Genomic DNA, 25,191 nt, shown 5'->3' with positions numbered 1-25,191 from the left:
AGACTGGGGAAAGCGAGATTCCTAGTGAGTCTGTGCTACTGGCCAGATTTTAAGAATTTGATATGGGGTTTGGACCCCTCCCTCTTTGAATTTTCCCAGGAATTCCAGGAACCCAGCCTCTGAACTCAGATCCTTGGCCTTGAGGCATCTGTGAATGATCCTTTTAACTGCCCTTTCATTGTGACCAGCACCTGATCAGAACCTAGACCACCATTCCTTGATTCCATCTATACCCATCCCAGCACCACTGGATAGAAGTGTTCATCTTGCCTTCATCAGATGGCTCAGATTCCTTAAGAATCTGGCCAATAGTGCGGATTCTTAAAATCTCACCTACCTGAACAAATGTTTTAATAAACCTTGTCTCTGATTGAAAGAAGGCTTGAGTCGAATTCTTTAAAAGCAGGACCCTTGTCTTTTGCCCTTGAATTTCGGGATTCCCAGCACTCCTAAATGACAACAGTGGGGGGAGAAAGCATTTCTCCTGAGTTCCTCCAGGGATGGGGACCTTGAGGTCACATGTGGCCCTTTAGGTGTTCAAGTGTGGTCCTTTGACTGTATCCAAATTTCACAGAACAAATCCCCTTAATAAAAGGATTTGTTCTATAAAACTTGGACTCAGTCAAAAGGCCTCCAAGGACCTAGAAGGCCACATCTGTCCTCCAGGACCCAGGTTCCCCATCCCTGTAGGGCCTCGACTTTGGGAATAGGCATCCTTCGTGCTCCTCTGGGTTCTACTTCTGACCAATACCAATGTCACCTCCCCCAAAGCAAGTCTCTCCCCCCACATCTTCAAGTTCCTGTTTATGTGTTGTCTCAGGAAGATCTGAGTTCAGATCTGTTCTCAAACACAAACTGTATGACCCTAGCCAAGTCATTTAACCTCTATCTGCCTCACTTTCCTCATCTACAAAATGGGAGTAAAATAAGAGCATTTACCTCCCAGAGTTGTTGGAGGAAATGAGATACTACAAATAAAGTGCTTTTCATGGAGTGACTATGTGACATTGCCTCCCTCAAGTCATACTTTTAAAAAATTCCTTCCTTTAGAGGAAGAGCTGGGATAAAGTTCACACAAGGGAGGTTAGTGCTGGAAGTGATATATTTAGAGCACTGAGAGATTCTCTCCATGTTCCTCATTCTTTTGAGAAGGAGTAGGAAGTAGTATATCTTCCCTTTCTTTTTCTGTGAACTTATTGGTAAATTCAATTGAATAAGTTTTAATCTTTCTTCACTGATAGAGGGTAGCATTTTCCAAAGTGCACAAGATGATCCATCCGGGTGTGGGAAGTAAATGCAATTTCTGTTTAAATTTTTTCCATAAAAAATAAGATGTTCAGTTTTAGCAATTATTACTAATTTACACTGGTACCTTCATGTGTTAAGTGAGGCATCCTGAGGGAAGACAGGATGGATAGTGAGTGCCACCCTTTCCTCACTTTTGCAATAATTGCAATTTACGTGGGCATAGTTAAGTGAATTTCCTGATTATATAATCTAGTTTTAACTAACGTGAAGCAAAAGGACTAGTGGCTTAAAAACAATCCTGAAAAGAATCTGCAGATTGAAGATACTGACATAACCACAAGTAACCAAAAAATGGCACAAATGACACTTGTACTCCTCTGTTAACTACGTCACGAGGCAAAAATGCTGATCTAATCAGAACTGATGAAATCAGACAAAAATGGAAATTATCACTATTTGAAAAGTGGCCTTAAGCTCATTATCATTCATTATTACTTGCCCTATCTATATACTGTACCTTGAAATGTTTGCTAATGATATAAAATCTTTATGGTTTAGTGCAACATTTAAAAACTCAGCTCTTTTTGCCAAAATGATGTGCCACTTCTAAAAGCTCTACAACCTAAATATTCATCAATAGAATTTTCTGATCTTTTTAAAAATGTTCCAAATGAAGTATCAATAAATTCTGAACTCATTTGTTACAAAAAAAAAAAGAAAAATTTCTCCCTTTGCCTGACTTTACCCCAAGAGATAAAATACAATTTTTAAAAGTCTCTTTGATAAGAATCATTTCTGAGATATACTAGTAATGACCTGGCGCCCTTTCCCGCCATATCCCCCCTTCAGACACTGGTTCACTTCCTTTGGGAATCTCTGTTTCTGCTGCTGGCAAAAATGATACGCCTAGCTGAGGTCAGTGCACTTATTTCGCCTCTGCTGTGTGCCAGGCTGTGAAGACACAAACAGCAAAGATCAACAGCCCCTACTCTCAAGGAGGTTGCATGTACCCAGCATGTAGGTTCAAGCTTTACACAAAATAAATGCTCTGTAGTTTTAGTGTGGAGGCGGATGGAGAGAGAGGTCCTAGCTAGTGGGGGAAGGGGCAAGCGGGAAAGGCTCCATGGGCAGGAGGGGGGAGCTGTGGACTTGTGAGGCAATCCACTTAGGCATTTACAAAAAGATACTTCATGTGCGTTGCAATTTACTTCTTATAAGTTAATAAGACTGCTCTCTGGAGGTTTGTGGGCTGCAGGCAATATGAGAATCCATCTGCTTTATTATAGGAGCTTTGCCCATGAAATTGTCGTAGTTTCAAAGCCTTTCTGGGAGACCACTAGACTGCAGTTAAAGAGGTAATTTTAGAAATTTTCTCTGAAGGTGAACAGTCAACACAATTCAGGCCTAAAGATTATTTGTGTTCTCAAAATAAATCCCGGCAATGAATCAGATCTTCATTAATGGAATTAACACAATACTCTAGAGGAGCGGGAAACATTCCTATTCTCCTTCCACCTTCAGAAAAGGTTTAGAAGAATTGAGCTGACCAGAGCTTTATAAAAGATCAAATCAAATCTAACAGTTCCACTCAATACAGACTAAGATTCCAGACCATGAGTCCTCAGTTTTTCAGACCTGGAGCTTAGCACCTCTGTTTGCCAGGTTCAAAAAGTGAGTTTATTACCGTGGGGCCAAGTAAGGGAAAACTGTCTTTTATAACCAAAATATGCATTACTGCTACAAACAGCAAACCTCAAAATTGCAAAAGTAAAAAGATAAAGCCTTCTCATCCTCTACCTGGACCTTTCTGCACTGGGAGGTATGCTGAATAGAATGCAAATACACAGAAGGTAAACTCCTTCTATACACACACATACACACAAACACACACACACAATAGCCTGCACACACACACACACACACACACACACACACACACACACACACATGCATATATATATACACAGTAGGTAATTAAATAAAAGTGACAGTACAGAGTTGTGAAGCCAACCCAAATGTTTCCAATCTCAACTAAAGTCACAACACAATTAAAAGTGAATGTCCAAAATCACAAAGAACAAACAGGGCCCCAAAGAAGGGGAAAGGAAAGACACCCTTTCAGAAGTAAAAGATTCATGGGGACAGGACACTGACTGCACATATTTCCAGATGTTTTTGATGTAATCAGTTTTACTGCATTTTTTCCTTTCCTTAAAAAAAACTGGTTACCTGGAATGGTTCTCTGGGAGAAGGGAAGGGAAGGGATGTTGAGAGAAATTTTGGTGATGTTGAAAATAAAACATATCGATGAAAATTTATCACCAAATGAGATTTTGTTTAAAAATTTTTTTAAAGCACTTAAAGTATCTGGCACATAGTAGGTACTATATAAATGCTTACTCCCTATTTTAAAAAAAACCCTACAAAACTAAAAAGTATGTGGAGTATAAACCAAATATGGAAGTCAAAGAATGTTTACTTTCCTTGATTCATTAGGAATCTAAGAGGATGGGTCTTCAGAGGACATCTAAACCAATCTTCTGTTTTTACAGACGAAGTGACTGAAGCCCAGGGAGACCTGGCCATGTTCACACAGGTTCTAAGCAAAGGTACAATCTAAATTCAAGTCCTATGACACTTTCCACAATATTGTGATATTCGAGAAACTCTTGCTCATTCTAATGGAGAAATAGAAAGAAGAGGAAAAGAGCAGATGGAAGGCAGTAGGGGGAATTTCAGTCTTGTTTTGTTTTAGCTTCAAGTACTAGTCTAACTTTCTGGATCACAAATTTGCTTTTCCATCTGTTAGCAACTAAACCCTGCACTGGAGTCTGAGAGGGGAACTGTGGCTGGGAAACATGCCGAGGCTTCTTACAGCTGTCCTGAGAGTTTCTAACCAGGTTCATCTTATGGGATAAGGGTGTCATTTCAGACTCTTCACTCCTCTGCCACCACCTGCTGGGGTATGGACAGGATGAGAATGACTACTAACATTCAGAGTAGTCACTCCAGTAAATCCAGAGGGCTAACCGCCTTCGTAGGACCATAGATTTGGAACTCCAACAGCACCAAGTCCAACCACCCTTATTTTACAGATGAGGCAACTGAGGCCCAAATGTGTTGAACAATTTGTCCGAAGTCACACAAATATTAAATAGCAGAGCAGGGATTTGAACTCATCTCCTCTGATTCCAAGACCAGTAGTCTCTTCACCAAATCACATTGCCTCCTTTCAGGGAAGTTCCTCTTGGATGAGTACAATATATAATATATAGTTTTTTAAGCACACACACACAAAACGTCAGTGGATGTCCCTGCTGCTTTAGAGGTGGAAGGTTCCATCCAGAGTTGCCACCAAGCAGGACCCCACCCCCTCACCCTCCTTGCCCCAGAATTCACCCCCACCTTCCTCCCAATCTCTCTTTCCCCTTTAAACCTTCTGGCCTAATGGACTCTCCTAGGCTCTCCCTGCTGAAGAGCACCCAGAATCTCCACCCTGACACCAAGCTGTCCCTTCCCCATATTGGTTGGGTGCTCTAGTGGGACAGAAATGCAATGGGTCCCAAGGATACAGACATTGCCTAACTCTCCTGCATGTGGTATCTTTCCTAAGTATGAACAACTTGAGAGCAGAAACTCTTCTTTTTCACTTTGCACATAGGTGTTTAACAAACAATTTTTCCCAGATTCATCCATTTGTTCATCATTTAGCCGTGTGTGTGTGTGTGTGTGTGTGTGTACTTACATTTGATACTCTGATACTTATATCCCAGCCTCAGAGATGTTCAAAATTCAGGAAGACAGTTTTTCTGATTGGTTACAAATGAAAACTCAGATCCATTTAAGAAATACTGATAATGTACAGACCTCAAATTCTTTCATAATTTGCTGAGCCTGCCAGATCTTAGCAGCTCCCCTGCCAAAATGATTGTTGTCAGCCCAGGGGAACTAGACTTATGATAAATATTTATGGTCAGGGTCAACAGCTTTTACTCTTTAGCAGTTTAGTTTTAAAACGAAGGAGCTTTGAACTGAGATGAAGTGCTTGCAGTCATTGCCAGTGTTTAAAGCCCCAAGAACCTTGTCACATATTCACAGCTACCATCGACAGTATCCAGAAATTCCCATGAATCACATGTGAATTTAGATCCAGAAGTTCATCTTGTTCTAGCAGGCAATCAATCAACAAACAAATAAATGAATAAGTGAGCAAATAAGGAAATAAATGAAATGGATGGGTAAATAGACAAATGAGAAGATAGATACATAGATAGACATAGATAGATCGCTAACGCAAGTAAGCAAAACAAACAAATAAGCAGCCCTTGGCACTTGGGGGGGTGGGGGATTGCAACATTTCTAAATTTAAATTGGAGATAGTGAGCACCAAAGCAGAAGCTGATGTCTGATTTTAATTTTTACCCAACTAAAATTAAACCAGCGTGTCATTCTTTATGACTGGTGACTCAAAGCACTGATGATTTTCAGGGAACATAAATTCAAATTCATAATTTTGCTTTCTTATTTTCATTTGTAATTTTGCAAAGTAAGAACAGTATTTTTAGGCACATTCACTTCTATAACCTTCTGTATAAAAACTAACCCCTTCAATCTGTCAAAAAAAATTTCACTTGGCATGGAGAGAGGGCTTTAGCCAACATGGAGCTAAATTAAAAGAACTCTGACACTCTCTGTCTTATAAAAAGTACTAGAACTGGAGTCAGATCTTTTTAAACTACCCCATCCATCCATAGTTGTAGCACACATTAGATTTAGGAAAACTTACACATATTCATGAGTAGAGATCTTGACTTCGGTTTCAGAAGATGAATAAAAGTAAGAGAAGAGAGAAGGAAAGAAAAAACACAAAAGGGGAAAGGGAAAATCAGAAAGAGAAAGAGAAAGAAGATAGAAAGCAAAGAGAAAAAAGGAGAAATCATGGCAAAAGGAAGAGGAATAGGATGGAAAAAAGCAAGAAAGAAGACAAGAGGGAAAGGAGAGAAGGGTAGAGAGTGAAGGGGAAGCCTTTCCTTTATATGGCTTCTATATATGTACATACCCCTTCGAGAAAATCCAAATAAGGTCAGGAGGAAACTCAGATGAGTAGTCACCACAACTGGTTATTTTTAAAATACCCATCGAGCTCAATGGCTCAACTGGAATGTTTTTTACAGAGTCATTCAATCTAATTTAGTGCATTTAGTTACTCTTGATGAAAGGGCCTAATAGCAAAGAAGAGCTGTCTACCACTGGTATATTATTCAAGCCAATTTAAGGAAGTCTAACACATGCTTTTCACAAAAAAGGGTAAGTTTTATTTTGTTCCTAGGATGAAAATTTGGGCACTCCAACTGGAGTTTGTAGACTCTTAGAATTTTACCTTATTCTATTTGATTAAGAATTTAATTTTATTCTGTTATACTTGCCATAGGAAAGTCATTTTGCCTTTTTCCAGACCATTCTCCCACCAAAGGGGGCAGGAATGCACTCTAATCAGTACCATCTAGAAGCTAGACTAAATGTAAGACTGAAAATTCTCTAAGGTAACTTAAGGTTCTAAGAATTTATTGTTGCTCAATACAGTGAGAATATGAGTCCATCAAAAGCAAAAGCAAATTACTCTAGGCTCTGTACAAAAAAGACATTTTTTCTGTATTTTTATATGTTTTTATTTCTTACTTTTAGAAAGAGTAAATTAATTGGGTTGATGACCCTTACAGTCATCATCTCTCATAGGTCCATGAATTTTTGTTTATCTCAGATATGCCACCTGTCCACCCAGCTTTCCAGCAGGGTAAGAGCTGGGCTTCTTCTTATAGCATTTTCCAACGGCACCAGGCTCCAGTGGCACCATATGTCTCTGGCCCAACCATATGAGGAGGACACACATTCTTTCATAATGGGGATTCAAATCTTACCCTGCTTATTTAGTTCCTGTGTAACACAACTCTGTGCCTCAGTTTCCTTATCTGTAAAATGAGGAGATTGTATTCAATGGATTTAAAACCTTCCAGTTCTAAACCTATGGTCCTATGATCCAATGTCTTTAAGACAAGTACTAGCTCAGGAGACCAACGGGTGACATCTCATCTTAAACAGCCTGCCTGGCCTGATCTCTCATTCACTCCAAATACTCCAGTACAGTTCTCAAGTCTTAGAAATCTTGGTATTTCTGTAGCCTTCAAATTAATATATAATGATGCCATAACTGTTTAAATTCATAATAATTATAAAATTAGTTTTAAGCTTCATAACAACAACTGGGACCTAGCTCAGTACAAAGAGCACTGGACTTGGAGTCAGGAGATCTATGTTTGAATGCTGGTTCTGTACTGACAAGGACTACTTGTTGTTCAATCATTTCAGTTGTGTCTGACTCTTCCTGACCTCATTTAAGGTTTTCTTGGCAAAGATACTACCCAGAGTGGTTTGCCATTTCTTTCTCTAGCTCATTTTACAGAAGAGGAACTAAAGTAGACAAGGTTAAGTCCAGGGTTACACAGCTAGTAAGTGTCAGAGGCCAGATTTGAACTCAGAAAGATGGGTCTTCCTGACTTCAGGCATGGTACTCTATGGACCATGGTGCACCTAGTTGTCCCTAATGGGCAAACCATTTAACTTCTCTGAGCCTCAGTTTTACTCATCTGCAAAACAGAGATGATGATGATGATGATGATGATGACGACGACAGTACTTGTACCACCTGCATCACTGAGTTCACTGATATGAAGCTGGAAGTGACCTTAGAGTCACTCAGTTCATAAACATGTATTAAGTGCTTTCTATGTGACAGGCACTATGCTAAATCTGATCCCCTCATTTTACAAATAAAGAAACTAAGTCTGAGCAAGGTTAAGGGACTTGCTGCCCAGGGTCACACAGGTCGGGTCAATGCTCTATCCATAATCTACCTGACTGCTTCTGGGGTTGGTGTGAGAATCAAAAAAGAAAAGCTCTGTAAACCTTAAAAGGACTGTGTAAATGTAACATGGTTCTGAGAAGGTAATATACGTACAGGGAGACATTTTCTTTGGCCACAGGCCACTTCCAATGACTCAATGTTAAAACAATAATCAAATATCATCAAATTCAACCTCTCTGTTTTCAGAAACCAAAACAGAGGTATTTAACACCTCTGTCCAATAGCATTCAGCTCAGTAGCAACAAAGCCAGGGCTAGAAATAGGTCCTCAGTCTTCCTATGGAGCGCTTTCCCCACTAGTCTACTTTGCCACATGACAAATTCCCCTTGGGTGCTCAGACACCCTTGGCCTCCACACTGGATCTGCTCTCTCTTTTACTCTCTATGTGACCTTGGGTCAATCACTTCACTTCTCTGGGACTCAGTTTTCTCACCCATTAAGTAAGGAAGCTTACGAAGTGACCTCTAAGATTGGAATAGCTCAAAGTCTATGATTCTATGTTCTTCTAGGTTGAGAACCCCCGAGAACAGGGGCTCTCAACTGGGAGTTGGGCAAGACTTCAGGGGGCCCATGAACTTGGATGGGAGAAAAAATTACACAATTATTTTCACTAACTTTTGGTTTCCTTTGTAATTCTATGTATTTTATTTTCTGCATTTATTCTGAGAAAGGGTTCATAGACTTCAGCAGATTAAGAGGTTAAGAACCCCTGGGATCTAGCACAGGATCTTCAATAGAGTCCTTACTGACTCCTTCTTCCATTTTCATGTGTCTCTCCACATACAGCTGTTCCCTAATACATATTCTTACTGTATCTGATTTTTGAAATATCTAAAACTTGTTGACTGTTCGAAAAGTCTCCATGAAACTTCTTGAAATCTCTTGAGAAAAAAGGCTGTACAAGAACAAATAAGTTCCAGATGAAATGGGACTGTCTCTCTTGTGCAGTGAAGCATAACTTGGTCTTAAAAAGCCAAGAGACCTTCAAATTAAAAGTACCCCAAGAATTTTTATCTAGTCATGGTGTTTTTTTTCTTCAAGAACTCAACACTTTTAATCAGAAGGCTGTGGATTAAACAACTGGATTTTGTATGTGCTGCTAAAATGAACATTTGGTGGTAATTAAAACAAAAGCAATCATGCTAATTTTCTACTACTTTATAGCACACACAGATCTTTCTGATCTACTCAGATCTACTTAGTTGACTCAAGCATTTTAAGAAATGAAGTTTGCACAAAAACATTAGAATTCAAAATATAATTTGTGTTTATTGTATTGATTGTTATATAGATCAACGATTGCAAAACTTTTCAGACTGCCTGGGGCTTGTTTCTGCTAACTACATATGATGAACCAATACACTATTACTGTTTTCTTTAATTTGCACTGAAAAATGACATTATGTTCTTTTTTTAATTTTTCCAAATTCTCTCCAATTCTCCTCCTCCCCCTCTACCCATTGAGAAGACAAGAAAACTAAAACAAAATTCTGCATTAGTCATTAAACCAATAAACATACTGTTAAAAACAAACAAAAAGCCTTGCTGAAGTTATTCATTTGTCCCATGCTTCCAGAGACTGTGAAATTGTTTAGCCTACAGATGTTGATCAAGATTTCAATTTCATTTCTAAAATGATTTGACTTAGCCAGGGTAGACCTCATTATCGAAGAAAACATTTTAATACACTGAGAAATGGGTTGCTTTCCTACTGTGTTGATAGTGACAATGGTGACACTGGTGGTGTGTATCACAACTAATATCCCACCTAATATCCCACCATCTACAGGAAGCTTTCCCTACTCTCTCTTAAATCTAGTGTCATCCTTCTCTCAATTATTTCCTATTTACCCATATATATAGCTTGCTTTGTATGTATTTGCTTGCATGTGGTCTCCTCCATTAAATTGTAAGCTCCTTTGGACCCGGACAGTCTTTGGCTCTTCTTGTATCCCCAGGGCTTAGGATAGTGCCTGGCACATAGTAGGTACTTAATAAATGTTTATTGATTGGCTGATTGATCTCATCTTATCCTCACAACAACTCTGGGAAGTAGGTACAATTATTATTCCTGTTTTAGAGTCAAGGAAACTGAGGTAGGCAGAAGTTAAGTGACTTGCTTAGGGTCAGGGTCAGGCAGCTAGTAAGTGTCTGAAGTTAAATTTGAACTCTGGTCCAGTGCCCTATCCAAAAACATAAAAGACTGACTAATTATTTAAATAATATTTTCTTACTTTTAATTTTTCCACCTACTTGAATTAAGGCATGCATCTATTATGCAACAAAAAATAAGAAGATTATTCAGTTCTCTCTGCCCTCACGCCCCCCCCCCCCCCCCCGCAATAAATAAAACCTGAAGATAAGTTCCTTGCCAACATCAGGTGTTTAACCTTGCCTTCCTATTTCTGCACCATGTCTTCCCCATATTAGGTGCTTCACAAATATTCCTTGCATTGAACAGATCTCAGTTTCTATTGATTGATTTCCCACTGCTCACATCTTCTCTGCATTCAGACCAATCACTGATTTTTTCCTATTATTTACTTCTGTGAAGCATCCAGGTTAACTAAACACAAGACTTTTTCACACAACATTCTCTCCCCACATTGTGCTTTTGACTTTTCACAAGCCGCCCCCGACTTCTGGATGCTCCTTCCTCACTTTCATAGCTTAGCTACTTTCCAAGCTCAGCTCAAGATCCGACGCCTCTATGAAGCTGTCTCAGATTCTCTGTGCCCTCCCCTCAAGCCCGAACATTCTATCTTGATAGCCTGTGCTTCTGTGGTCATCCCAGGTTATAAACTCCTGGAAGTCAGAACCTCTTTGGACTTTTCTATTTGCATCCCAAAGACTGGTATAAAAATACTTGACTGGATCAAAGCTCCTCAAATACCCTTAAGAAGAGAATGAGATCCAAAGCACAAATCAAAGCCCAATTACATAAGATCATTTGTGTTATATTCACACACTCTATACCCCTTTTTACTTTACTTTATTTATGAACTTTTTTATTAAATTGGGAGAACCAAAAATAAAAAAAAAAAACTTGAATAGACTTTCAGAAAGAAACATGTTATAAAGCAAGGTGAATCTCTCTGAAGCATGGCTCAACAGGATGTTGCCTATAACATACACTGGGACCAAAATCAGGAGGCCAGAACACTCCCCATAGTGACCCCAAGCCCTCCTCAAGATAAGACAGCAGATATGTGAAAAGGCAACATATGAAACTAATTCCATAAATATTTTAGTCAAAAAAAAAAAAAAGTCCAATGCCTGATAAAGGTACACACACATCAAATCACCCTGGTGGATTCCTATACTGAATTTCTTCGTCTTGTTGAATGTTCCTTAACTTCTGTGCTAGTGAAAGCTCATATACAGAAACCCATTTGTCCCACTCTAATAAGACAGCAGTCTCTCCTTACATAGCTAATTTTTAGTCCAGTAGCTCTCAGAGTCCAATATACCCTTTTCACACTGGATAAGAATATGGTAGAAATACTCTAGGGATTAAAACAGCTGCATTTTGGCATGAAGTATGCATGTGTGTTGCTACTAAACAAGGGGCCTGGGGTTCCAAAAATAAAATTCCAAGTCTAGAAATCCTCTAAAAACAAATCTCACCAAAGGACACACTTCTGCTAACATAATGGCAAAGGAAGCTTTAAAAGTGAAGAGCCCTTTTCCCCTAAGAATGAGGCATTACTTCCCATTCATTAAGCTCCTTTCTAGAGTTGACTTTCCCTTGTCAAACCCTAACATGGCAAGGGTACTTCCCCACAACATTCTTTCAACACAGTCCTTCAATTAATTCAGTTCTTTAAACATTTTGGAAAACAAAAGGGGTGAAAAGATCAGGCAGTTGTCCAAAGAAGAAAGGCAAATGATCAACAACCATGGGAAAGATTGTGCCAAATAACTAACAGGAGAAATACATAGGGAAAGAACTCTGAAATTCTGAGAATTGTTACTTTCCAAGTTGGACAGATTTTTACCATTTGGACCAATCCCCCCATTTTACAGATGAGAACAATGAAACTCAGAGACAGTTAAGTGACTTGTCCAAGGTCAGCCAGAGATTCAACCCAGGGTCCTTTGACCCTAGAATCAATGTTCGTTTCCCTACCCTGCTGCTGTCCCAGAATTCAGAAATATTAAGCATTCAGAGAATCTTGGCAAAACTTACAGGAAAAGATAAACAGCAAAGTAAGAAGCACAAATAGAATAATTCACACAATGGCCAGAAGGAAAAGAAAAGAGACACAACGAATGTTGTGACCACACCGGACCTCAAGGGGTGGAGGTCACGTCTCCAGACGGAGAGCCAAGCCACTACAAAGGAAGAAAGCGTGTATTTTAAGACATGATGAACACGATGATTTGTTTTGCTTGACCGTCCACTTTATTTATTGTAAAGGAGGGTTCTATTGGGTAGAGGAGTGACAATAAGACATTAAAATAATTTTCTCTTCCCTATAAATATTCCCCTTAGAGATGATGAAATAATGACCACTATTAGTTCATTTGAATCTATATAAAGAAACAACTCTGAAGGAAAACAAAACTTAAAAAATAATATCAAACCATACCTCAACTAACTTATCCTTACTTAGTGATAGTGATAATTAACAATTAGAGTTACATTTACACAGTAAATTATTAGTTATGAATCTAGGCATAGAGTTAAATATAAATATATGCCATAGCTATATTTATAGAGTTTAAATTTTATAAAGTACTTTACAAGCATTCTCTCTTCTGAACTCACAACCTGAACATTACTATTTTACAAATGAGGAAACTGAGTCTGAGACTTGTCCATGGACTTCCAGTCAGGCTCAGAGACAGGATTTGAATCCAGACCTTCCTCACTCAATAGAAGCTACATCTAGCTGCTACGTCTCCAATTTTGAGAAAGAACCAAGTGTTTTAAGCAGCCTCAGGCCCAGGTTCTAAAATTGCTCAACAACAAAATAGCTCTTCTCCTGAAGGGTATTTTTAGTTTGGAAACTGACGGGAGAAAGAGCATGGAACATAAATCCTGGAATACTGAACATGTGCTACCAATGGAGCCCAAAGCTTTCCATAAGTGATAAGGTTATGTATCCTCAAATCCAATATTAAATTGCAGGCAGAATTCTGATTTATGTATCTAAATACTCATCATTCTTATGACTAATTTGTCCTTCTGGGCATGTTTCCTGCAAATTGCCAAAAACAAGTTAGTAAGATACACTGGGCTGTGAGTTTATTTATAATTCTTACCTTACAGGTTCTTGGATTGTGAGATTTAACAAGCTAGCATATGGACAACTTACTAACCTGTACTAAAAGGTTGCTTATAGCAGTCTTTCTCCAGAATTAAACCTCAAAGCCCTACCACAAGCAAACACCCTACCTACCCCCACTCCCAAACACTCCCAGGGTGTAGAGGCTAACAGCTCTAACAATCACACATCATTTTAATTCTGCAGATCCTTAGAACACTGCTCCAATGACAGAAGACTTAAAGGGAACATTTTTCACTTACTTCAAATTTCTGCGCAATCCTTGGTCTTCTAAGTTAAAAGAGGAGAAAGCAAAGACACACAAAATCTGTATCCCACCAACACACACAAAAAAGTTAAATCCTCTTCATTCTATTTCTGAAGGACTTGTTTCAACAAACTCAACTTCCAAGAACAAAGTGTCGTCCCGGGGAAAATGATTCAGAAGAGGGTAAATTTAGCTCGGTACTTTCCAACAGGCATGTATAGAGGCCAACTACACAAACTAGGCAAAAGCTATAGGCCCAAAGCTCCCCTGAGCAAGGAGCACCAGAGTGTTATGGGACAGAGTCTTCTTTTACAAGCCCTTAGCAGTCGGGAGTCCTCAAGGCTGTAGTTCGTCAGTCTGGCTTTGATGCTCCCATCCATTACTGGCCTTATCCACACGAAGCTAGATGATCTCCCGCAGCCTCCAAGGACTATGCCAAATGCAGTGTGGCAACTTCACATAGGACCAGCCTTTTATGGGCTGAACAGTAGAGTGTTGATACCAGCTAATCTACCATAAATAGCTCTGGAAAGGCAGCCCGGGGATCAAATCAGCTGTTGCAACAAGCCCAGCTCTGCAGCAACTTCAAATTCAATTATGTTGTCAACTTTATCTTTTCCTCTATTTTACCGTGAAGGTTGGAAACACAAGAGCACCTGCAGAAGACCGTATGCAAGGGTGGGCTTTGGTCAGGAGAACAATTTCTAACATTTTCATATTTTTAATAGAAATAAAGAAAAGGTCCAAGTTTATTAAAGTTTATTAAAGTTTATTAAGTGCCTGAGTGTGTACTCCACCACCCCTCAAGAAACAACTCAGACACCAGAAACTTTAACATATTTTGGTGTAAAGTTCAGTAATGGCACACAACTATTTAGAGGAAATTTGCTAAAAACCTAAAAATTATGAGTTACAAGTCAACCCAACAGAACTTACCTTCAGAATATCCAATATTTTACCTTCACTTACAGACAAAATAAATTCCATACAGAAAAATTAATGAACATAAGGTATTTTAGGAATTTGAATTTTTGAAAATAATTAGGTGAAAGATTTTTTAAGCATATCTGTATGATGATGATGGGATATGAACCCCCAAAAGGAAAACACCATGTCTTTGGGATCTGGACTCCAAAAAGGAAAAGCCCCCTGGACTTTCCCATGTAGTTCAGGTCCCTGGCGTTCACCTGAGGCACCTGGCCCTTTCCAATGAATAATCTTTTCATTCTGGCCCTCATTGTCTGCACCTGGCCTCACTGTAGACTGCCACTCCCTGGTTCCATCTAGACTCCTTCCAGGTGGGCCAGGTCCCTCATGTTCCCCTGGGGCCCTCAGTCCTTCCTGGTCCTTCTGGGTTACCTCTCAGTCACCCCAGACTGCTTGGCCACTCCTGGATCCTTCCCACAGTCTTTCTGTATACAAAGTCCATCTTGCCTCCCATTCAATTGTTCAGATTCCTTAAGAGTCTAGCACATTTGTTGTCACAAACACATTCAGATTCAATCTGGCCTGCTTGTCAATGCAATTGTCACAACAGTGAGAATTCTTAAAATCTCCTTCACCCCAACCCCAACCGGTGTTCTAATAAAGCTTGTCTTTGGCGGAAAGACTCAGGTGGAATTCATTCAAGGCAGGACCTACATCACTTGCCCCTGAATTTCAGGATCCTAGCACCCCTAGACCTCAACATCTACACGCACTGTTTTAATGATGGAGAGAGCAAAGTATCACTATTAAACCGAAATTGTTTAGAATTTATATTGGAGTATAACATACTGTTCTGCTACGTGAATAAGCTACTCCTGCAAATTTTATTTGGGCATTCATTTTTTCAGATCACCAGCAAAACTGAAATCATTCTTCAGCATTTGAATCCATTTTTTTTTTAACCCTACCAGAGAGCTCTACTTCCAAAAGTTCTGACATTTTTATAAAAAGGCAATGATTCTACTGATCAGAGAGATTAAATGACCTCCCCAGTTTTGTATTTAAAACACAATCGATATATTCACTTTGCAGACAGAAAGAGAGCTAAAGCAGATTCCATTCCCTCTCCAGGCACTGAGTTAGAAGATTGAGGATTTTTCATCTTTTACATGCACAGAGGCAGTTTGCCCACAGCCCCTCCTCGTGCCCCGTCACATACTCTGGGGCAGCTGTGATTCATTCCACAATTCCTACCCTTCCCTGCCCTCACCTCACCCCATTCACCCTTCACAGATCCCATTACCAACAATCACTTAAAATGACCTGGTCGCCCAGCCACCCCTGAATATCGGTCCCAGTCTCTTCGCAAGGAGGAGAGCACCAGCCTCCACTTCACCCATTTCCTTTGTCTTTATTTTTTCAATGTCTTCTTCCCCAATCATGTCTTTTCACCCTGGTGCTTCTCTGGGTGAATAGGGAACTCTTTTTTGATCTCCTCTTCTCAGTCTGTTACAGAAACTCCACAATCAAAGATCATCCCATCCCCTGGGAGTCTCCCTCAGGTTCCTTATTTCATAGGTAATAATGCAGATCTATGCTGTTAACCTAGGTAGCTTCTTCCTCTCCAAACTGGCTACAACAGGAAGAACAAGCCTGATGCTGATGCCATTTTAAGGAGGCCTCTACAATCTTGAAGATTATTGACCACAGAGAAGAAATGCATTTTCCCAAAGGAAAAATTCTGATTTTTTACAAACTTCTGTGACCCCCCCCCCCCCCAGTTTTTCACCATCCTTCACCCCACCCCCTCCTACTTCTTTTATACCAAGGAATGAAGTTGGTGGGTCCTGAACCTAAGCCCACCTTTGCTTCATTATAAAAACTCTGAGTTTCCCTGTCCAGGTAGAACTCTCCCTGGAGGTTTCCCTACAGCTAATAAACAATTTTCTCTTTTAGCTGTTCTTTTGTTTCTACGAGCCACCCTCACTGGTTCAGACCTGCTAAGGCTTGAGTTTGGAATGCCCTCAACAAACTTTTTATTTCATTTCTGCCATGTTAACCACTGGCAACATGCTCCAGCCTACTTAGGACCTATCGTGTCTTTCCAAAGCCCTTTCAGGGAATTGTAATTTTTTTCTTCTGAGTATTATGCTCAATGAGTCACAACCACATAATATTGCCAAGAAGATATTTAGGCTAAAGGATTTTTTATTTTGTTTTGTTTTGCAGCAGGGGGCAATTTGAAAACCTTGAAAGCATTGTACAATTTCCCAAACTGGACAAGTTGAGCAACCACCTCAAGTTTATCTATTCCTTTTTTATGTTTTCATTAAGGATACTCTATATATCTCATGTTCCTAATGCTTTGGCCCAGCAGAATATAAACTCCTTGAAGGCAGAGATAGAGCATGTACAGAAGGTATAATACAAGGAAAATGAAGGAAAGAAAGAACACTAAAAGTAATATCTAATAATAGCTAGAACTTATATAGTGCTTAAAGATTTGCAAAGTACTTTACAAATATTACATCACTTTCATTACATTTTACAGGTGAGGAAACTAAGGCAGACAGAGGTTAAGTAACTTGCCTAGAGTCATACAGCTTATGTTTGAGGTCAGATTTATCCTCACAACAATTTTTGTTGGTACTATTTCCCCCGTTTTACAGAAGAGAAAACCAAGAGCTTTGTGGAAGAGTAAAGCCAGGATGACAAGTATTCTGAGAAGCAGAAACGATGAGCTTGTATTTAAAACTGATCTTAACTGCTGGCAACCATGATTCTTCACTTGGCAAGTTCAGTTGTATGCTAGCAAAGCAATCAATAACATGCCCCCTTCCCACCTTTGTAGTCTCACACCAGACACTGCTCCCCTCCCAAACCCGCCAACCCCTAACTGTGCCATCCAATGCAAAAGACCTCCTTACCTTTCCTCACACTAGACACTCCATCTCTCAACTCCAGGAATTTTCAGTGGCTGTGCTCTAAACCTGGAACTCTCTTCCTCCTCACCTTTACTTCTTACCTTCCTTGGCTTCCTCCAAATCTCAGTTATCTTTCTTTTAGCACAGTGCCAGCACATAGTAGGTACTTAATGAATGCTTGAGTTAACCTGACTTTTGGGATGTTCAAGGTATTGACAATGAGGCTAACTCATTCTTGCTAGAAATTTAGCAGTAGATAAGTGGAGAGAAATATAGCCCATACGATACCTGTTGATCCACCATTATTAGATCTATGTCCCAAAGAGATCAAAGAAAAGGATAATAGCCAATATGTGCAAAAATATTTATAGCAGCTTTTTGTGATGGCAAAGAATTGGAAATTGAGGGAATGTCCATCAATTGAGTAATGGCTGAACAAGTTATGGTATATCTTGTGAGGAGATACTACTGTTCTATAAGAAGAGTGGATGGATTTCAGAAAAACCTGGAAAGCCTTATATGAACTGATGCAAAGTGAAATGAGCAGAAGCAGGAGAACATTGTACATACTAATGGAAACATTGTATCAGGATCAACTGTGAAGGACTTAGCTGATCTCAACAAGACAATGAGCTAAGACAATTCTGAAGGGCTTATGATGAAAAATGCTATCTACCTCCAGAGAAAGAATGGATAGAGTTTGAATGCAGATCAAAGCAGACTTAATTTTACTTTCTTTATTATTCTTTATTGGGGACTAGGGGCCTGTGTTTTCTTTCGCAACACAGCTAATATGGAAATATGTTTTGCATGACTGCACATGTATAATCAGGGCAGCTAAGTGGCACAGTGGATAGAGTTCAGGGCCTGGAGTTAGGAAGACTCATCTTTCTGAGTTCAAATCTGGCTTCAGACACTTACTAGTTGTATGACCTTGGGCAAGTCACTTAACCCTATTTGCCTTAGTTTCCTCATCTGTAAAAGGAACTGAAGAAAGGAATGACAAACCCCTCCAGCATCTTTGCCAAGAAAACCCCAAATGGGGTCATGGAGAGTTGAACTTGACTCAAAGGAGGGATCAAGAACAAAACCATGCATAATCTATCAAATTGTTTGCCTTAGCAAGGAGGGGGAAAAGGAGAGAAGAAGTGAGAGAATTTGAAAATCAAAAAAATTTTTAATGAATGTTAATTGATTGATATGTAATTGAGAAAAAACAAGATTAACTACACAGAAAAATTTAATGCATCTAGGATAAGAAAGGAAGTGATTGAAAGGAGGAAAAAAATCTTTGTATCAAAACTCTCTGACAAGGGTTTGTTATTCAAGATATGTAAATTATATATATGTATACATATATACATGTACACATATATTTGTGTGTATATATATCACTTACATGTATATATAAATGATATGTATACATATATGTATGTATGTATGTATGCATGCATGTATGTGGAAAGAGAGAAAAAGCTAATAGCCATTCTCCAATAGATAAATGGTCAAAGGATATGGGCAATTCTCAAAAGCATTGAAAAGTATCCACAACCACATGAAGCCATGCCCCAAATCACTAATAATAAGAGAAATGCAAATCAAAACATTCTGCTAATTGTTGTTGGACTTTTTCAATGTATCAATCAGTTGTGCTGGGCTTTTTTCTTCTCTAAAAATATAATTTGTTATATGGTATGAGTCTCTGGGAGGGAAAGGCATACTTGGGATAACCATGATAATGTAAGAAACAGAAGACATCAATAAATATTTTTTAAAATATGGTTTAACACTGTATGGTCCAAGCAAACTGGCAAAATTGCAAGACATTTCTCACTTCCATGCCTTTGCCAAGACTAAGCTCCCGTTTCCCTTCTCCCACTTAGAATTCCTAGTTCTTTCAAAGCTTGGTCCAAGGGCCAGCTCCTACTTGAGGCTTCTTCTTGCCTTTGAAGATCTAGTGTATAGTAGGAGCTTCATCTGGGCTTGTTAGTTGCTTGGTTGATTGCTAGTGCCCTTGAGTCCTCTCTCAAGGTTTCTATAGCATAAAACCAAGATTCAAACACCCTCTCAACTGTCACTGAAGAGTCAGACTAATGTATGCTGATGCTTTATTTTTAGAAAAGATTAGCTCTGGGGAATGTCATGCAATGCAACAGATGAGACCAGGCATGCTTCATTTCACAAGTTTGTTGGAGTGAGATAAGGTAGAACATCAAGGACAAAAGACAGTCAAAACTGTATACATTAGGCCCTTATCTCATTCATTCAATTTGAAACATATTCATCTCCTGTCCCAGGCTCAAGGCCTTAATATTCTTTTTTTTCCTCCCTGTAACAGGATGAAAGAAGACTGGAAGGAATCCTCTTGTTCTGTGCCAAAAACACAGGCGCAAAGGTCATAGTGAAACTACCTTTCTACCTGCCTTGACACTCATTGTTTTCTCCTCTTCTGAAGCATCTATCTGTGCAGCAACAAGAGAGGGTGATACTAAGTTGGAAAAGGAGACCAAGGAGAGAGTTTTCTGTTCACCTGCTTCTTGGTCCCACAGTTCGACTTCTAGATGGTAACTAAAGAGACAAATTGGTCAGTGGGGTTTTTCAGATTCCCACTTCCAGTGTAGAAAAATGCTAGAAGAATAGGAGCTATATACAGGTGGATATGTCAGCTTAAATAGACTTGTTTGTATACGCGTCCCAACTGGGGAATCCCTTAAGAGAAGGCAGTATCATGTGCCTGAGTTCCCCAGCATCTGCCACCAAATGATGGGTCTGAAATGATTTTTTTGTTATATGGATGAGGTGTGAAGCAACTAAAGCAGTTTTGGAATATGTATGTACGTGTGTGTGTGTGTGTGTGTGTGTGTGTATGTATGTATTTCTTGGAAGAGTAAGAAAAAGTAAGGAATTATTTGAACATATAAAGTTTTTTATTCTACCTCCCAACTCCATCAATTGGTTTCTTTTTTAAAGTCAAGAATTTTATTAGCCAAAAAAAGAGAATAAATTCAGTTGAGCTCTGGGGTGATCTAGGTCATTACTTGGTCAACTGATCAGAATGCCAAAACCTTCATTCTCAATCTATTACTACATGACAATGGGTATGTAGCAAAGAATGGTGGAAACACAAAACTTGGCTCCATAGTCCAACTGAAACATAGGATTTCCGGGGCGTAATCTTAGAGCAGTATTTTGTGATTCCTGGCACTGGGGAGGCTGACCTTACAATGCTGGATTGACATTACGTTCTAGGAGACTAGTCTTAGAGAACTGAAAGTAATATGAGATGTATATGCTGCGGCAGGATCCATTTAGATTGCTATGTGGATAGGCCTAATAATATGGCAGTACTCTCCTTTCTAAACTGATAACTGAGTACATAACAGGACCAATTAAGATGGTTTGGCCTGTCTTACAGACTGAACATTTAAGTACAAAATATTACATATTTGATATAATAAATGTTCCATACACAGATCAGATCATTTAAAATTTCTTCTGTGTGCAAGCTTCCTTACATCTCCATGAGCAGTTTTCTGTAACTCAAAATTTGAAAAGGAGGTAGCTGAGATGCATCAAAGCCAAGGGTAGGATCAATTCCCAAACCAAAATTCTGGCAACTTTGGAGTTAGCACTTGGGGAAAAAAAAAAACCCCCAAAAAACTGAATCTGCTTTCTCTGGAACTATAGTCTTCTGTTTCCATGAATCAAGAAATCAAAACATGGTAGCAAATCAAAGTACAAAACAGTACATTAGGTTGTAACAGTGGGCCAAGGCATGACCTCCATTTCTAAACCAGTTATGTTCCATAAGGCACCCAGCTCCTTGTTTGAAGCTCAGAATAGATTTTATTCCCCCTAGAAACTGGGTTAAAGTGATCATTTGGCTCCTGGGCTGGGTCAACTTGAAAATCCACAATGAAGGTGAACTGAACCACTATAATTCTATTACGGTGAATGTTTCAGAGCTCTGAAGCTTTGAGTAAGGACCAGGATACCGACTATGTCCATCATCTAAGCCCCAGTCTGGCTAAGTTTGGAAGCTTCTCATCTACTAAGGAAAAGAGGAGTTTCTGCTCTGGTGGTAGAAAGAATATATGAATGGATGGAATCATCACAGATCCTGGAAATGATAAAATGAAATAAGTAGCTGAACTTTAAAGCCACAACAGTGTTTCCAGAAGAAAAATACATCTGTTCTCCTTTTCAATACCAAAGATATAGCTGTTTAACTTCTTTTTCCCTGCTCCCATCAGGTGAGGGTCCCTCTCCCCATCACAAAATCTTGGGGCTTCATTAGTTTCAAGTGACTGGCAGCAACTTCAGTGCAATGAGGGTCAGTAGTGTCTAGGGGCCTTGTCACATCAACAGCATTCATTCTGGCTTCAAGAATAATTCAAGTGGGGGGAGAGATGATGATAACATGTAGTGGAATAAGGAGAATGAGGGTAGTTAACTATATGGGAAGGGCAAGGCTATTAATAGTTGCAGGAAGAAGGGAGAGAAAGAAATCCTCAGTAAAGAAGAGAAGGAAATTCATGTGGCCATACCCACTATCACATGATAGATATTACTAAGCTCTTGTTAATAACTGTCTACACTGAATGGAATACTTCCTTGGCATCTGCAGATTTTAGAGACAGCAGGAAAACAATACATTTCACAGCATGGAAGAGGAGGGTGAATGGCTGGATGGAGACAGAATCCAGGTAATGGAGAAATAGCCTTATTCTTGGTCATTTTAATCATATTCTGAGCCTCTCCAAACTTCACTTATTAAATCCCTGAAGGGGTTGTCCTACTAAATATCCTGTGTAAGAGAATCTCCTATAGATCTGTCCATGTATCATGTCAAGCCAATAACCAATTTCTAGACCCCCAAAGTCATCACATCTATAAATAGAGTTGTGACTTTTAATCTCATCTAATGGTATTTCATGATAAAGGGTGAATCACCCCTAGACATTATCTGTTGTCAAAGTACATTTATAAGTAGTAATACCGGAGGCGGAGCCAAGATGGCGGAGTGAAAGCAACGACTCACCTAAGCTCCTGGACAAACTCCTCTGGATATCTCTGAAAGGAGAATCTGACCAGACTTTGGAGGTGTAGAATCCAGTGGGTGACAGACGTTAACAGATTCAGAGCCCAGGTTGGACTGGAAGGTCCACGGGAAGGATCTGTTCCGTGGGGGTAAGCCCCCAGCGCACAGCGCAGCGTGGTCAGCGCAGCAGGGCGGAAGGGACCTGAGAAACCTGAGAGTGGCGGGCGAAACCAGCGGAGCAGGAGACAAGCCAAACCGAGCCAGTGAGAGCCGCTGAGCGCCAGATATCAGCGCAGCAGCCCTTGAAACCTTCAGCCTGAAGACTAAACTTCGGTAAGTCACCTATTGGAACTTCCAGGAGCTAGGATGGCGGAGTGATCAGTAAATGCTCTCTCCTCCCCCATGATGACCGTGAAAGAACCATAAAATTCTTCCCCAGATAAATCCTGGATCAGCGGGAACAGCAGAAGGGGGCAAATAGTCTCATAACACCAGAGGCTAGGAAAATAGCAAAGGGGGATTCTTCCTATTGTGGCAGAGGCGATCTGGAAGGACAGACGACCCAGGGCAGAGAAAATTCGCACTGAGACCCAGGCAAGCCTCAGAGCCGGGAGACGAGCCCCAGGAGGGGCGGGAACACGCATTAGCTTCTAGGCGTGCCCCAGCCCTCCAGGGGAAAAGGGAAGACAATAGGGAAGCTGGGATCACCATCCCCTGACCTTGCCTTTGCCTCAGGTCAGCTGAGGAGATCTCCTGAGACCAGACCACCCCTCCCACACACCTAACAAGCTAACCCCAGGGTTGATCAGGGAAACAAAAAACAAAAGCCTGCTTTTAGCCTAGACACATCAGCTCAATTTAAAGATCTGTACCTTCTGACTGAAAGAACCAGAAGCTACAACACTCAGTCAACATCATGAATCGGAAAAAGCAGATGAAAAGTGAAAAAACCATAGAATCTTTCTATGGGAATAAGGACCAAAACACAAACACCAAAGAGGTCAGAGCTGAGACTGTACTTCCATCTGAAACCTCAGATGGGACTATGAATTTCTTGCAAGCACAACTAGATTACCTGGAACATCTGAAGAAGGATATAAAAGAAAAACTGGCCAATGATCTTAAAATTATAAAAAAAGAATTCACTGATGAGAACATCACTCTGAAAAGGAAAATTGAACAAATGGAAAAGGAAGTTCAAAAATATAAGTAGTAATACCTTTGAAGGGTGAAAGAGGGGAGGAGTTCAGAATAGATAAATATATTTCCAATCTACTCGTTTAGATACCTGTTATCAAACATTCCTAACTTCCAGGATACACATTCACCTGAAGTCTACGCTCCCATTCCAAGCGGGAAGGACAAGGCTATTAATAGTTGCATGAAGAAGGGAGAGAAACATGGTTGCTAAGAGAAACACCAAAACGGAGACACTTGAAGGGAATTTATTCTTCATACTTTCTCACTGCCCCTTGTCTGTGGTGATTAATTTCTTATTCCTTGGCCCGTCTGTGTAGGCCCTACCATATGCCTGGCATAACCTAATGTATCATCCATTATTTAAAAGTCATTTCCCCTGTGAAGCCTAAGCAGAGTTTGATCTCAGCCTCCTAATCTTCCCTCTCAAAGGACATCTTCCTCTTAACTCAATTACAAACATATTTGTGGGCACTTATGAAGATGCAAGAACTACACGCATAGGTAAACTTATTAGTGTAATTAGGTAGTCATTATTGTTTATTTGCAAAGAAAGGCTATGGTCCCTTTTCAGAGCCTCTCTTATGGTCAAGAATAGGACCAGGAACAACAGCAGGCCCTTCATCGATATTTCTGGTGTTGGCCAAGGACTTTAACATGGGCAGATTCGGTCCTCTCTCACCAGAAACCTAACCCCACTTTCTATACCAACAAGCAATGATGCAGATCCCCAGTGGGCGTCTATCATAGAACAATTACAGTAATCTAATCCTGGGCAGGAAGAAACATGAATCATCATTTCAAGATCTAACAGAGCAATGTGATTAAAAGCAGGCCTCTCAACAGAAGCTCAACAAGGTCCACTCAGCTAATGACAGAAAAAGAGCGGCTTCATTTTTATCAAAGGAGGGGGTGAACAGGACCAAGGCACCCGTTATTTTTTTAATGTAGAAGGATCAAATAAGATAATATGTAAAGCTTAGCACAGTGCCTGGTATATAGTAGGTGCTTAATAAATGTTCCCCCTCTCCCCACCCCTTCCTCTTTCCCTTCTCAAAGCAGAACCTGTGTGCATCATCCTTACCCGAGCCTCAGACTCTTGGGCTCACCTCTCCCCACATGTCCATGTGGTCTTGGAAAGAGTCACTTCGCTTCTCTTCCTCCTAAGTGTCTAATTAAGAAAACAAGATGGTGGACCAGACACCTGGTCCCTTCTAGTTTCAATGTCTTGATTTCGGGAAGAACACGAATAGCCTGGAGAACTATGGCTATCCTCAAGAAATGGCATTCAAACTCCAGTGCACCATATGGAGAAGAGCCAGGCCACTAGGAGCAATCGAAAGATGGGCAACCATGAGCACCAAAAAGTCTTCACTCTGCCTCCCTGCCTTTTT

The 25,191-nt window shown here is 40.0% G+C and overlaps 1 protein-coding gene across 39 annotated transcripts in view; it reads right to left on the bottom strand.

The window, feature by feature from the left end:
* Positions 1-25,191, bottom strand: part of SVIL (supervillin) — a 266,599-nt gene that overhangs the window by 168,756 nt on the left and 72,652 nt on the right. For 25 of the 39 annotated variants that reach the window (XM_072651853.1, XM_072651854.1, XM_072651858.1 and 22 more), the window contains exon 1: positions 6,035-6,059. The exons of 13 other annotated variants lie outside the window; for them this stretch is intronic. In XM_072651853.1, coding sequence (XP_072507954.1) covers positions 6,035-6,044 — 10 coding nt within the window. In that variant the 5' untranslated portion in view covers positions 6,045-6,059. Of the gene's footprint in view, positions 1-6,034; positions 10,438-25,191 lie in introns of those variants that run through there. One more of the 39 variants, XM_072651857.1, reaches the window with a different exon arrangement.

Source organism: Notamacropus eugenii, chromosome 3 (genome assembly GCF_028372415.1).
Source record: "Notamacropus eugenii isolate mMacEug1 chromosome 3, mMacEug1.pri_v2, whole genome shotgun sequence".
NCBI classification, from domain to species: domain Eukaryota; kingdom Metazoa; phylum Chordata; class Mammalia; order Diprotodontia; family Macropodidae; genus Notamacropus; species Notamacropus eugenii.
The sequence above is the reverse complement of the archived record's forward strand: the minus strand, read 5'-3'. Positions and strand labels throughout refer to the sequence as shown.